This window comes from Chiloscyllium punctatum, chromosome 23 (assembly GCF_047496795.1).
Source record: "Chiloscyllium punctatum isolate Juve2018m chromosome 23, sChiPun1.3, whole genome shotgun sequence".
NCBI classification, from domain to species: Eukaryota; Metazoa; Chordata; class Chondrichthyes; order Orectolobiformes; family Hemiscylliidae; genus Chiloscyllium; species Chiloscyllium punctatum.
Window position 1 is genome coordinate 72,473,625 of NC_092761.1, and position 16,258 is coordinate 72,489,882.

Genomic DNA, 16,258 nt, shown 5'->3' on the forward strand with positions numbered 1-16,258 from the left:
ATTGATGCTTTAACCATCACACTTTATTGCAAAGCACTGTATTCTGACTACATCTGATCAATTAATCTGACTTGGCTCTTTGTCCAGGTGTGTCCCACGTTTTATCACAAATGAATTTGTAGGGTGGGGAAGACGCGAGAGGAGGGCAGGTTTTAAAGCAAGGGAATATGTTGTGTTCTCCAAAGAATTATTGAGTCCTATTCAAAAGGAAATTTTATCTCATTGTTTACATTGCACTATATGTGCCATATATGTGCCATATATTGTGGATTGGCATAGTGTTATTAATTTTGCATCAAGAACCTCTTTGCAATTATGTTTTATTGCATGTCTTGTAAACCAGTGGAAGCAGGAATAAACAGTGAGTGATATAGAAGAAAATATGATGAATTTGAATCAAATGAGATAGCAAGAGATATCGAGAGGATAAAAGAATGGAAATTTTATAAAATATGTCAAACATTAAACAGAAGAATACCTGTAACCCAGTTGTGTTTGGGAAATCGTGAATTGGTCCTTTAGAAGTGTGCAGTATCTATAAACTTATTCTTGATCCATCGCATATTGAAACAGTTGCACTGTCCGTTGTGATCTCGAACATTTGCGATGTGCATTATTTCAATCATTTCATTCACGCTCAGAATTTTATACACCATGAAGACAAGCATTCCTCTAGTTAGCCTTATACCAAGCTGACAATTGCATCACATGGTAGTGGTATTATAGAGTCATAGAGATGTACAGCATGGAAATAGACTCTTCGGTCCAACCAGTCCATGCCGACCAGATATCCCAACCCAATCTAGTCCCACCTGCCAGCACCTGGCCCATAATCCCTCCAAACCCTTCCTATTCATATACCCATCCAAATGCCTTTTAAATATTGCAATTGTACCAGCCTCCACCACATCCTCTGGCAGCTCATTCCATACACGTACCACCTCTGCGTGAAAAAGTTGCCCCTTAGGTCTCTTTTATATCTTTCCCCTCTCACCCTAAACCTATGCCCTCTAGTTCTGGACTCCCCGACCCCAGGGAAAGACTTTGTCTATTTACCCTATCCATGCCCCTCATAATTTTGTAAACCTCTATAAGGTCACCCCTCAGCCTCCGACAATTATCTCTTAATTGGTATACACCAAGCTTAAAATGGTATTAGACTATCCTTATTGTTGTGGAGTTTTGGGAATTCTAGAAACAAAGTGAACTTTCTTCTAAGTATTTGGCTATTTGTTAATGTCCTGGCTGAACTACCTTAATTCTAATTTCCTGTGCTGATATTCCTCATTTCTCTCAAATCCCAAAATTCTATTGATCTTTGTGTAGGATATAATCTATCAGCACCTGGAGAATGTTTTGATATTTCCAAAGATTTGCAACCTTCCTCCTTGAAGAGATTTCCCCATCTTGGTCCTAAATGGATGACTTTTTATCTTGAGAAATGGCCCCTAGATGACAACTTGGCACTCAGAAAAACAGCCTCACAGCATCTTGTCTGTCAAGCCCACTCAGGAGTCTATATGTTTCAGTTAGACAAATTTTTGTTACTTTTCCTGCAAATTATTTACTGTGCTCTTGGAAGAAATTTACAGTATTGAGTACAAAGCTGCCTAGGTATTCAAAATTATCTGCCAATGCGGGATGGGAAAATTGTCAGCTTTCTGGTAATTCAAAAGTAACTTCCATTTGCTTACCCCAACTTCGTATTTTACTGTTTTTTTTTAAAAGAAACGAAGTCACCAGTCTTACTAGACCAGAGGGTGTTTCTCTCATTAGAGAGAGACCAAGTGGTTGTTTAACCTGAAGGTCATCACACCAATAGATAAAGTGAATTGCAGCTGTCTTTTCCCTAGGGTGGGGGATTCCCAGACTGGAGGGCATAAGGTGAGAGGAGTAAGACTTTGGGAAAAAAACACGAACCATTTTTCTTTTACACAAGGAACGAACTTTCAAGGCTGTCATGGATGTTAAAATATTCAAAGGACATTTAGATAAATACATGAATTAGAAAATGTTTGGAGGGATATGAGATAAGTGAAGGCGGATCTAATTAAGTTTGAGATTATGGTCGGCATGGACTGGTTAGATTGAAGGGTCTATTTTTGAGTAATATGACTCTACCTCAGGCCGGGGCGGGGGGAGCTTAAAAAGGTGAATCCATCATGGTAACCTCAACCAGAGGAGGAATTGAACCCATGCTGTTGGCATCCCTTTGCCTCTCAAACCAGCCATCTGCTAAGTGTACCGTTAAGAGATCTCATTATTTCAGTGTGACTCGCTTTTAGAATTTTTGGAGGTAACTTTGCTATATTCAGGAAAGTATTTTCATAAAAATAATTGTGTTCATTTCCTGTTCAGGTTATCAGACATTGGCAGGAGTGGTGACAACCCGTGATCCAAACCCTGTGGCGGATGAATTTACTGGTAAATTGCAATGATTCAGATTACTTCAGTTTCTACTTTTGTATTATATTTCCTGTGTTTTTGTGTCACTTCCTAATTGATGCTGCTTTGTAAATCTGTGTTCAATTACAATCTGGAATATGACTTTTTAAAAATTCAGGTCTGTTACAATATCGTATAAAAGCTATTGTTATAATTTATTGAAACAGGGCATTTAACAGCTCCTGTCATTGATTAGATTTGGTCTTCCATGTCAAGGTTTTAAAATGTTTTAGGTATAATTTATAATTTGCAGCAGGCAAGTTGCTGATTGAACAAGCTGGTTGTAAGATTTTTATAATGAGTTTTTACATACTATATAGGTTTGAAGTAACATTTTAGGATTTGGTCTTAACTATCTTTTTAAACTGTTTAGTTTGCATTTCTGCTAATATGGCAGTTAACTTAACCAGCTACTTGTGAAGAACAAGTCTTGCTGGCTCGAATGACCTGAAATTGCTATAATGTTAGAATTAGAATAACCTTTACCGTCATGTGCACTCAATGAATACAGTGCTAAGTTTGTAATGTTGCCTCTCGGCACTACCTTAGAGACAGAATGCCTTGGTGTGGATACTTTTAAGCGTTATTACAGAGTAAAAGAAGATATAGGTAAGCATTAGGATAGAGTTTTTAAAAGTCTATAGTTATAATAAAATGTGACTACAAAGTACTTAAGTTCTAGAAGCTCTAGTCCTTTTCCAAATGAGTCTGTGCCTGCTGGCTTCAGAACACAAGGCAATTCTGCCTCCACGCACTGTCCTCCATCCAGGACTTGCTCTGCTGCCACTCCAGGAGCTGGCCCGTGCTTGCTGTGCTGCCATCGCTCTGGGACGTGGCTTGCAAATTTACCTGTGGTTGCTCTGCTCTCACTCTGGCTCCAGTCTGTACTCTCTCTGGGACTCAGCAGCACAGCAAGGACAGGCCATCGCTCCAGGACTTGGCCCATGCCCGTCTGCTGCCACTGTGGGACTAGGTCTGTGTTAAGCAATTGTCTTTTTAATTATATGACATACAAATAAATAATTGCTTGTCAGCTTTCAAGAAATAAATGTTTGAACTTAGCTTTAGCTGAGTATGATGACTTAGCAGTTTGAACTGAATATGATGCTCATCTTTAGACAAGAATTTTTTTATAGATTTTGTTTGTTAATTGACTTGATCAATTAACTGAAACTGTAGAAGAAGTAGTTATATTTTGAAAAGACAACCTGATATTTGGCTAAAAATATTTGTTTTTAATTGCTTTAGAATTCCTAGTGGAGTGGTTTATGTGACTGGTTTATGATAGATGGTTTTAACAGTTTCTCTGTCTGAAAGTTGTACACACAAGAAAATGTTAGTTCTTGAGCCGATAGCATAAGAGTTAAACATTTCGTTTAGTCCATGTGATTCTAGGTGGAGAGGTAGAGTGACACTTGATTCTCCCCTTAAGCCAGGAGAAAGAGTTAATTTGAAAAATTTCCTAATAAGGAATAAAGTGTCCTCAGAATTCGGAATAAATGTTGCAAATTCAGTAATTGTTTGCCCGGTTTCTGTGGCATGATTCCTTGAAGGCATTGTTTAATGTTACATCACTTCAAATACAGGAGAAGAAAGGCATGGCCTGTTCCTGCAACTTTTAAAGAATCTTGGACCTTGCAGGATAAAAGACTTCCCATGTGGTCTTCACTACTTGTCTTAACTATTTATAAAATCTTGCTTAATAAACTCGATTTAGCTCAAAATTCTGGTTGTTACTTTTCTGAAGACGTTTAAAGCTCAAAAAACCAGTAACTTGCATGGTAACATCAGCCACAGAAACTGGATGTTAAGGGCCTGGATGTGAAGGGCCTAGGCAAGCAACTGCATCTCCTTTATCAATTTATATTGAAGGTTTTGTAAAATAAGCGTGTAAGAATTGACAAAGAAGTGGCAAGTAGAATGGGAAAATTCCATTTCAAATTAGGTACAGAAAGAGAGAGAATGAGGAATAAATTGAATTGGGCAGGATGACAGACAAAAGGAACATGGGACATATTTTAAAAGGTAAAAATTAATTGCTGCATATCCATCGATGTTTCCTGTGTTGAATATCTCTTGCTGTTGTCCTGTATTAGAATTGGAGAAATGTTACATCGGCGCAGTATGGACTATTCTCATGTTCGAGCTCAGAAACTGTTATTACTTGATTTGAAGTGGTTAACAGCCATGCTAAACGAATAAGGTGAAAATTATTCCATTTCCATGTGCTGAGTTCTTCATTTTGAAAGCAAATGTTCATTCAAGAGATGATATGCATCTTCTGTAATTAAAATGCATCTTCAAAAAAATTCTAATCTTGACATGATTTCTTTTTCCAGCCGTATCATTATCCTGCATTACCACCTACAATCCAAGTGGTGAGCTTCGTGTTGAATGGAAGAAATTGAATGCTGGCACCGATTTAGTTTATTTTGAAAACCGGCTTAGAGGTGTGGGCTGATTTTATTGTAATTGCCACCTGAATCAATTAAAATGCATGTATTCATTAGAAGGACAATTACCATCCCTTGCATCTCATCATTTTGTCCCTTTTAAAATTTCACTGGCAGATTAACACTGGCTACTCTTTTAAAAAAGAGGGGGAATTATAGGCCAGTTAGCTTAACATCTATAATGGGGAAAATGCTTGAATCTATTGTCAAGGAAGAAATAGCAAGGCATCTAGATAGAAATTGTCCCATTGGGCAGACACAACATGGGTTCATGAAAGGTGGGTCAGGTTTATCTAAATTATTGGAATTCTTTTGAAGACATTAAGAGTATAGTGGACAATATGATGTATCTGGATTTCTAAAAGGCATTCGACAAGGTGCAGCACAAAAAGCTGTGCACGGTGTTACAGGTAATATCTGAGCATGGATAGAGGATTGGTAAAGTTACAGAAAGAAAAGTAGGGATAAATAAGTGCTTTTCTCATGGGATGCTTCAAGAATCAGTGTCGGGACCCTAATCGTTTACAATTTTTATATAAGTGAGTTAGAATTGGGGACCACGTAGTAAGTATATCAAAGTTTGTGGGTGACACTAAGATGAGTGGAAGAGCAAAGTATGCAGAGGACTCTAAGTTTGCAGAGGGATATAGATAGTTAAAGTGAGTGATCAAAGGTCTGGCAGATGGAGTACAATGTTGATAAATGTGAAATCATCCATTTTGGTGGGAATAACAGCGAAAGGACTGTTATTTGAATGGTAAAAAAACTGTAGCATGCTGTGCAGAGGGATATGGTTGTCCTTGTGCATGAATTGCAGAAGATTGGTTTACAGGTGCAAAAGGTAATTAAGAAGGCAAGTAGAATTTTGTCCTTCATTACTAGAGGGACTGAGTTTAAAAGCAGGTAGGTAACTTTGCAACTGTATAGGGTGCTGGTGAGGCCACACCTGGAGTAATGTGTACAGTTTTAGTCATGTTAGTTGAGACTACTGGTACTGGAGGGGGTACAGAGAAGATTCACTAGGTTGAGAGGTTTATGAGGAGACAGAGTAGACTGGGATTATATCCATTGGAATTTAGAATGGGGGACAATCTTAAAAAAAAAACATATAAAATTGTGAAGGTAATAGAAGAAGGGAGGTTGTTTCCACTGGCATGTGAAACTAGAACAAGGCGACATAGCCTCAAAATTAGTGGGAGCAGATTTAGGAATGAATTGAGGAGTGACTTCTTAACCCAAAGGGTTGGGAATCTGTGGAATTTCATGCCGAGTGAAGTAGTTGAGGCTACCTCATTGTTTTCAAAGCTAACATAACTTTTTGAACAGTAAAGGGATTCAGGGTTATGGTGAGAGGTTGGGTTAGTGGAGCTGAGGCCATAAAAAGATCAGAGATCAGCCATGATCTTATTGAATGGTGGAGCAGGCTCAAAGGTCCTAATTCTGGTTCTTCTGATTAGACAGATGAGATGAGAAGCTAAAAGTAAACATGAAAACAATTTGCATCTTGGTGTCGGAAGAGATTTGACATTTCTGTAATTGCTATCTTTGCCTTGTGAATATATTATAAGGAATAAGTAATATTGCAATAATACAATTATTTAGAGTATGTATGTGAAAACTAAAATTGTGAACTGTAGATGGCAAATGTTCAAAAGAACTGGATGCTGGCAAATGTTCAGCCCTGTTCAGGGAAGGGTTGAGGCAGTTTATCTTTGTTTAGGTGTTAAAGTACAGGATAAAATTTTTGAGGATTTGATATTAATATATTGAATATAATCGATATGAACAAGGAAAAAAATAGCTTTTTGAATTTTTTTTTTCCATCACCACCTCAGATGAAGGGGAGAGGAATATGTTATCCAAAATTTCAAATAGCGTTGGATGAAGTGCCACTTTGCTGCATTAACTTAATATTCATAATATTTTTAATAGATTGCAACTGCATAAGTTGTGTGATGGTTTGGAATGGGAAATGAGGAATAGGAGGATGTTGAATATTTAAAAATTTGTGAAATGGAAATACCATTGCGTCCCAAGGATCTTTGCGATTACCTTTTCATGTACAGAAATGATTGGGCTAAAGAAACATGATTTCTCGGTTTGACACCAATATTTTAAACTCTGGAAGACAGAGAAGCGTGGATATGATATAGTCCTGCACACAAATCAAATCAGTTTGACTAAGTACGAAGCTCCACGACCTGATTAGGAATGGAACCTAACAGAGCTTGAAATGGAGGACTGACAGCAATTCCTTGGCTTTGGGTCAGAGAAAAGGTAAAGGTTTTCTTTTGAAAGTTGTTAGGATGATGGGGCTTTTATAAAGTTTGAAGAACTGCTACAGGTTTGGAAGGCTCAAGAAGTGCTTGGTTGACTGGATGGAGAGATGGGAGGAGGAGGTGCTTCCCTCCTTTATCCACAAGGGGTTCAAATACAGGGTAATTTTAAAACTTAGGCAGCACGTAGTCAGTCTTCTGACTTGTCACTGATTCCAGGATAGACTTTATTATTTCATCAATCTAAATTGTCTGATATGAGCCAGTATCCCTATCTCTAACCCAAATCGGGTAAAAAGTTACCTTTCTACCTTTACACATTTTTTTGAACCTGACATCTAATGCACAATATATCCCAGCTGACAGTCTGGCAAATTACACAAGTGGTGTTGGCATGAATCTTCACAAAAGCTATATCTACTTTCTATGACACTTGCTGCTGTGATCTAGTACGTAAAATGTTTCAAAGTCCCAAATCATTTGATAAGTGACTAAGGAAAGGTTAGGTGTGCAAGATAAATGAATGAGGTTGTCACCAACAGGTGAATAGGACGGTGAGGCTATAAGATATCAGCAGATGGATAGGTAGTTCAGAGATAAGACAGTAGGGAACAGCTTGGTGGGTGAGTGAAGTGATAGTGCTCAGTGGGTGATGGTGTGACAGTGTGTGATTGGTGTAGGTCATTTAATGTACTTAACCAGAAATTAGAGCAGCTTTTAATTGTTCTAAATTTCCTTGGCTATCTCTTAAGGTAAGTAAGTCAGAATTCTGTCTCTAGCTCAGAGTTGTATGCTTTTGGGCAGAGTGTTTGTGTGTTGGAAGTTGAAACTCTGTGGACAATGATTTTCGGAGATCCTGATACAAATCTTTCGGAGTACATCCAGTCTTCTCTGCTGTCTGGAAACTGAAGATCTCAGCTGTTTTCTGCTGGTAATATCTTGTGTGGGGTGAAGCATATGGTTATTAAGTTGACCATATAATTTTGATCGTTTTCTACAAACTGCACTCTTGCCATTAGTTTTTTGTAGATGAGGACTGTATCAAGTTAATTCAGATTATTTGCAATTTTGACTTTCCTCTTGTTCACATTATGATTGCATATCCTTTCTACCAAATACATCCACACCCATAAATGCTATTGATGCCACCAGACATTACAGTACACTGTCCAGCTTGCTCTTTCATTAATATCAGGTCATATTCAGATTCATTAATAGCCTTTCCTCTCACTGGCTGCCACCCATTCAATCTCTGTCTTTCATCTGCAGTCGTCTGTACACTCTGACTTTAACTCTGACCTCCTGTTCCTCTTGCACTCCCTTACCTTTGTTGTCAATGCCTTCAACTATGTTGACCAGAACATTGAGAGATTTCCTCCCTAACCATTTCTTCCTTTCTTCTTGTTAGGACTTCTCCCTTTGGCTAATCTTCTAGTTACCCCACCTGACAAGTCCTCATTTGGCTTTAAAATTACGAAGCTATGAAGTGCTGTGGAATTGTTTAGTTCTGTTGAAGGGTTTTGTATGAAGAGGAGTTGTTTTATCTTTAAAATATCTGTTTTCAGGAGATTTGGTTGGTCGTGCAGAGGTCCAGGGCTGGTCTATACACATACACAATGTGACTCGGAAAGATGCTGCAGTGTATCGCTGTGAAGTAGTACGTAAAGAAGAGGGATATTTGGGTGACGTTTCTGTTAACCTAACAGTACGAGGTATCGTTTTTCAGTTTTTACCTGAATGGAGGTATATGATTAGGTTGTTTCTGGTATTTCTTGATTTATTTGTGTCCATGAGTGAATTTCAGATTATCATCTCAACTCAAAAGTATCTTTAAAGAACCATTAATTATAGTTTATAGACTGATGTGTTTTTATGCCTGTGTTTTAAAGAAATTATAATTTATCCAGATGGCTTGCATTTTGAACTGGTGATATAAATCTAATTTTTAAGAGCAAAAGCCACATTTAAGTAAACATTCTTAGCCTAAATTATCTCTCATCTCATGAACTATTTTTGAGGGGTTATCACTGTTTTTTCCTTTGGGAGAAAGAGGAATAATAAAATTAGGGCTGGTTCTTTTAGGGAAAATATCACCGTCATACCCAGCATGAGGATGTCATATAATGAACTTAAGTCATGCTTTTAATAGCTTGTGTGTTCAAGTTTTAAGATGGCTGGCACAAATCATTTGATGTTGTTGCATGTGGAATACAAGTAGACATTCACGGGAGACTTGATACTAACTATGCACGTAAGGGCATAACCATCTATGGAATTCTGGCATCTCATTGTCCAAGGATAGGCTAATACTGAAGACTCTGGAATTTTAAGATTGCCTCCCTCCATGTTTCATAGTGGACGAAAGGGACTATCAAAATGTATTGGGTACCATTAACTACTTAATGTATCATGATGGCCTTGCCTACCTAAACTGGAGTTGATGACCCTCCGAAGTGTTCACCCGTCAAGTGGCTGAAACTAGGTTGCTCTCTCTCACTCGCGCTCTCCTACAACATCTGTGATAACTCCAAAATGTTAAGGATTGTGGAAACCAGTCAGTTGGTGTCTAAATGAATGATTAAATGGATTAAATGACTTATTCATTTCCACTTCATATTTTTCAATTATTTTATAAATCCTTATTATTTCTCCCTAGCCCGTTTTAACCAGGTAGCCCTTTATTTTGCCTTGAGATTTGAATTCTAACCCATTCCTTCAGTTTGCCATGTTAACATAGATTAAGTGGACAGTCATATTTACATAGAATATAGAACAGTACAACACAGTACAGGCCCTTCAGCCCTCTATGTTGTGCCAGCCTGTAATTCTCAGGATTAACTCTATTCCCTTTCTTGAACAAGGGAATAACTTTGCCACCCTCCAATCATCTGGCACTACTCCAGTGGACAGTGAGGACGCAAAGATCATTGGCAAAGGCTCAGCAATCTCTTCCCTCACTTCCTGTAGTAACCATGGGAGTATCCCGTCTGGCCCAGGGGATTTATCTGTCCTAATGTTTTTCAACTTTGCAGTTCATCCTCCTTCCTAACATCAACTTGTTCTAGCACATCAGTCTGTTTCATGCTGCCCTCAGAAACATCAAGATCCCTCTCTAGTGAATATTGAAGTAAAGTATTCATTTAAGGGCCTCCCCTACTTCCTCCGACTCCAGGCGCAAGTTCCCTCCACTAGCCCTGACGGCCCTACCCTCGCTCTGCCCATCCTCTTGTTCCTCACATAAGTGTAGAGTGCATTAGGGTTTTCCTTAATCATACCCGCTAAAGCTTCTTCATGCCCCCTACTAGCTCTCCTAAGTCCATTCTTCAATTCCTTCCTGGATACCTTGTAACCCTTGAGCCCTTTCTGATCCTTGTCTCCTCAACCTCAAATAAGCTTTCTTCTTCCTCTTGACTCAATGTTTCACATCCCTTGTCACCCAAGGTTCTTTCAACCTACCATCCCTTCCTTGTCTCAATAGGACAAACCTGTCCAGCATTGGATGTAGGTTTGCTTGCTGACCTGGAAGGTTTGTTTTCAGATGTTTCGTCTAGGTAACATCTTCAATGAGCCTCCAAATGAAGCACTGGTGGTGTAGCCCGCTTTCTGTTTATATGTTTGGGTTTCCTTGGGTTGGTGATGTCATTTTATGCAGTGACATCATTTTCTATTGTGATGTCATTTCCTGATCTTTTTCTCAATGGGTGGTAAATGAGATCCAAGTCAATGTGTTTGTTGATAGAGTTTCGGTTGGAATGCCATGCTCCTCGAAGAATGATGATTGAGGTATACAAAATTGTTAGGAATAAAATTAGGTTTCTCCTGTCTATTCTATTTCCTTTGGCAGAGAGTTAAAAAACTCAGGATCATAGTTTGAATCTAACAGAAGAGTTAGAGGGGATGTGAGGAAAAATATTTCCTATGCAGAAGGTTGTGGGTGTCTCGAATTTGCTGCCTGTATTGGTGCTGGAGGCAGAGAGCATGAACTCTTACTTAAAAAGTAGCTGGATCTACACTATACTTGGGGCAGCATGGTGGCTCAGTGGTTAGCATTGTTGCCTCACAGCGCCAGGGACCCAGGTTCGATTCCAGATTGGGTGACTATAGGAATTTGCATATTCTCCCTGTGTCTGCAGGGTTTCATCCGTGTGCTCCGGTTTCCTCCCACAGTCCAAAGATGTGCAGGTCAGGTGAATTGGCCATGCTACATTGCCCCACAGTGTTAGATGCATTAGTTAGAGGGAAATGGGTTTGGGTGGGTTGCTCTTCAGAGGGTCAGTGTTGGGCCAAAGGGTCTGTTTCCACACGGTGGGGAATCTAGTCTAAAAAAAGTGCTGTACGCTTCAGGGCTATGGGCTGTGTGCAGGAAGATGGGATCAGAAAGTGTGTGTGTGTGTGTGTCTTTTGGGTTGGCAAGATGGACTAAATGGCCCCCTTCTGTGCTGATTCATTTCTATGGTTCTGTAAAGTTTGTTCGATTGTTATTCCCAAACTATATCAAAGCGACTCTGCATCTTGAAGGGCTAGAACTCTTGCTATTCCAGTTCAAGGCTGTTTTCATCTCTTTAACTGAATTCTCGGGGCTCACAAGAAGATTCAGTGAGATTGAGAAATTACCAGCTATGATTTTTTTTTTAAATCTCTCTGCAAACACTTGATTTATGTAAAGGTAGGAATAATGTGATGATGGAATAAAATTAGAAAATTTGGATTGCTGATGTTACTAAGCACCCTCTGCTACTTTATTTTGGTAGGTTATTGTTGTTTAGAATTGGTAGAAGATGGCAGATAACATAAAATGCAGGTGTTAGAGAGCAGCATATGTATTCTCAGAATATACCTGTAACTGTACATCTAGATATTGCAAATTCTTGTATTGACAATATGCAAACACTCTAAGATTGTAAGTAATCTAATCTAATTGTTTGATGTAAAATGTTGGATTTATTCTTAATGTAAATGCAAAACATTGATATAACTGAACAGATAACAGATGAGTAAGTTAGAAGGGAAACATTTTGTTCCTATAATGCTACTGAAGCTAAACACGTTTAGTATCTGAGTAAGTATATTGTTGCCGCGGTTGTGATTCCTGATCTTAAGTGTCAAACAGGCTTTATGCCATTTACCAACTTACATTGCAGATGGATGCATATTACATTAAAATAGTGCTTGAGGTAAGATACACTATAGATTACATAAATTAGGTACTCCTGAACATGTGCAAAGTTTTAAATATATGAATTTTGTGTTGAAATTTTACCGAGTACATGTTCTGCACGAAGTATAAACTCACCTAACCTGTTTGTTTGCCCACAGTGAGACCAATTACACCACAATGTACTGTACCTAAATCCGTGCCAGTGGGGAAGACTGCAGTTTTGACATGTAATGAAAATGAAGGCTATCCACCATCCAAATATATTTGGTACAGAAATGGTGACCCAGTTCCAGATGACCCAAAATCAAATTTAAAGTTTCGTAATTCTTCTTACAAAATAGACTCCACTGCAGGAACTCTGGTAATTATTCATCTTTTTTAATAGAGTTGCATTACTAACCCTGTAATGGACATAACATTTGTCAGATTTGAAATATGCCAGACTTGTTTGTTCATTGGATGAAATGTGACATTGCATATTAGACAAATTAATACACTTATCATTGGCTCTCGCGCGCTCTCTCTCTCTCGCTCGCTCTCGCACGCTCTCTCTCTCCCTTCTTCCCACCCACCACCGCCTCCAGTCCTAGTTGACCTTTAAACTGTAATTTATCTTGGTTAGTTGCTTAGTAATACAGTAGACATAGATTTCGGGAGGCAGCAATTACTTAGAATTTTGAATACTGGGCCATATCTCCTATCTACGGTTACCAGCTCTGGATCTATTCCTGCAAGTATTATCACATGACTCAGTACTGCCAGACAGCTACCTAGTTAAAAGACAGTTGGATTAATGCACACAAAATGTTTAAAGAAAATGAGAGCCTCTTATTTTTAATGATCCTATGATTTTCTCCTGAATTGATCACCGTAGTGTTTAGGAAATTAATTGTTAATTCCAGAAGATTCCAAGGCAGACTTAAATCTGAAGTCAAGTATCAAACTAAGTTTATGCTATCCATATAATATACCATCTAAATGATACTTCAGTTCAAGTCTTAAAGTTTCTAACTTTTAAAATGATTTTTGAGTACCTCTTTGTTCTATCTCATTATAAACCTTGATTCCCAACCAATATTTCCAAGGTGGAAGTATTACGACTGCATCTCCTTCGTATACATTTAAATTGCTTGTAGTTTTGTCCCCAGTCAATGGCTGAGTGTACGTTTCAACATTACAAAATGGTTATGGAGTTGGATGAAACTCTTTGGAAATTATAGACTGCCCACAAAAGAAGCTACTCTGTGACATTAACTTGGCAAAGTTAAATAGAAAATACTAATTTAACAATTTACAGTAGCAGTGTAATTTCTTTTTGAGATATTTGATGGAGTTTCTGGAGATAATTATTCCAGTACAAGCTTTCCAATACTACATGACAAATGCTGATTTTTTTAAAAAATCAGTCATGGATTCTCAATGGTGATAATTCAACTGAAGTAGTAGCATGGTCTGTGGTACTGAGGCCAAATACCACCACCAAAAAGGAAGAAAACTTTGAGGGAGTCAAAACAGACCTCTCTTTACATACATCTGTTTTTTTTCCCCTCTCATTAGTTTGTCTCTGACTGTCTTAACTTGAGCGATTCTTAACACAATGTGCAGAATTCATTGGCTTTGTTTCTTGTTCCTGTATCTTTTTACTACTTACATGCACTAGGATTCATTTTTAATACCATTACATGCATGCTGTTATAATTCAAAGGCTCATGTATTCATGTATAATGAAACCCACCACTACCTCACTGCCATCTGATGATTCCTCTGCTGTAGCCAAATTATCAGACTATTTATGATTAGATTCCCTATAGTGTGAAAATAGGCCCTTCGGCCCAACAAGTCCACACCGACCCTCCGAAGAGCGACCCTCCGAAGAGCAACCCACCCAAACCCATTCCCCTATATTTACCCCTGACTAATGCACCTAACACTACAGGCAATTTAGCATGGCCAATTCACCTAACCTGCACATGTTTGGACTGTAGGAGGAAACCGGTGCACCCGGAGGAAACCCACGCAGATACTGTGGGAGAATGTGCAAACTCCACACAGACAGTTGCCCGACGTGGGGATTGAACCCAGGTCCCTGGTGCTGTGAGGCAGCACTGCTAACCACTGATATAATATTCAATATAGTTGAATGTAGATTTGATCCAATTAGATATTGGGGATACTGAACCATTATTCTCTAGCCCTGCTTCAAACCCTATTCTATTCACTAGCTTGTGACTCCATCCTTCTCCCAATACCCATCTGAGAACAAGCTAGTCTGTTTGCAACTTCAGTATCACATTAGGTTCTGATGTAATTCATGCCATCCCAAAGATGGAAAACCTATTTCCACCATCCTAACGACACCTCACCTGAGCTTGTCTGCTGCTGAAACCCATATCTAGGTTTTCATTACCTCTAGATTCAACTGTTTCAATGTATGCCTAGCAGGTCTAATACATCTACACTCAATAAATGTAAAGTAGTTCCAAACCTCTGCCTTTATTCTAACTCCGAGCGAGGCTTATTCCCATTGTACTTGCTGACCTAGATTGGTTCCTAGTTGAGCGTCAGTATCAACATCTTGATATTATAACTTTCATCCATGACTTTGAATCCCTCCCAAGACTTTCTTGTCCCTATCTCGGTAATCTCTCTTAACTTTTCAACATAGCTGTACACCTCTAATTCTGGGCTGGAGCACGTTCCCAAATTTAATCACTCCTTTACCTTCAGTTGCTTTGGTCCCAAGTTGTGGAACCTTGTGGCTAGATTTAACCACTTTTTAAAAAATGCATTTAGAAAAGTACATCATTCACAAGCTTTTAATCATCTGACCTAATTCTCCTCATGTGGCTGAGTGGCATGCTTCATTTTAATGCTGTTGTAAAATACTTTGAATGCTTTGTTACATTAAAGGCACCATCGAAGTACAAGGTGTTGACCACTAGCTTTTTTTTTTGAAAAAAAAAGTTTGCTTTGAAAGATAAGTGAAAAATAAATTGACGAATGTGTGATTTTACTTTGCTAGCACTTCAGTGTCATCTCAAAACTGGACATTGGAGAATACCATTGTGTTGCAGAAAATATTGTTGGAAATGCGAAGTGTGAACCTCAGCGCATGGAAGTTTGTATGTTGCACTTTTTTTTTGGAATTCTCATTAACTCTAACTTTTTCCATTGTTCAGTGTTTTATGAGACAAGTAGAAATACTTTTTTTTACTTTTACAATTTTGCAGTAATTTCTTTGCAGTTTGGATATCAACCTTGTTTCAGTAGTCACAGTCAGGCTGGGGACTTGTGCTCAAATTCTTTAGTGTGCTCAACATCCAGGCTGACGTTTTGAGTGCTAAGCTGTTAGGGTGGTCTCTTTTTCAAATTGTGTTGAGACGCGATTTTGTCTGTTATCATAAGTAGACATCAGTGATCCCATGGTGTTATAAAGATGGCATCAAATAACAGTGCATAAAATTATTCAAATAACGTTGAAGGTCGACTTGTGTTACAACATGGGGTAAACCCTCCTGCTTAATTTATACCAGCAGCACAGAAAAGGCTTATCTCGTGCAATAATCTGAAAATTCTAGAGGCCAAGAACTATTTAAAGTAAGAATTAACAACTTTATTTCTTAAAATATAACAGAGAATAATTAATTAACAACTAATTCCTCTAACCACTTTCCATTCTATAACACTAGTCTGATAAAACCCCCAAGTAAGATTTACCAAAAACTTCAAATTTCAAAACCAGCTAGCTGTTACATCTTCCTCTGTAGATTTACTCTCCAGGTTGGTATAGATATTTTTTCTCAGTGAAAACTCCTTCTCTCTGGGCAGGTATCTTTTTCAGAGAGTTCTTACTAGCAGCCTCCATCTGTTGCTCTTTTGGCAGTTCTCCTCTCAACTAATCAGTTTTCCCCAGTCTTATGTACCCC

The 16,258-nt window shown here is 38.4% G+C and overlaps 1 protein-coding gene across 2 annotated transcripts in view; it reads left to right on the forward strand.

Moving 5' to 3' along the window:
- jam3b (junctional adhesion molecule 3b) overlaps positions 1-16,258 on the forward strand; it is a 78,829-nt gene that overhangs the window by 45,779 nt on the left and 16,792 nt on the right. Inside the window, exons 1-6 of one of the 2 annotated variants that reach the window (XM_072593179.1) lie at positions 2,165-2,241; positions 2,359-2,424; positions 4,785-4,895; positions 8,740-8,886; positions 12,491-12,693; positions 15,355-15,454. In XM_072593179.1, the coding sequence (XP_072449280.1) occupies positions 2,196-2,241; positions 2,359-2,424; positions 4,785-4,895; positions 8,740-8,886; positions 12,491-12,693; positions 15,355-15,454 (673 nt within the window). In that variant the 5' untranslated portion in view covers positions 2,165-2,195. Of the gene's footprint in view, positions 1-2,164; positions 2,242-2,358; positions 2,425-4,784; positions 4,896-8,739; positions 8,887-12,490; positions 12,694-15,354; positions 15,455-16,258 lie in introns of those variants that run through there. The other variant, XM_072593178.1, reaches the window with a different exon arrangement.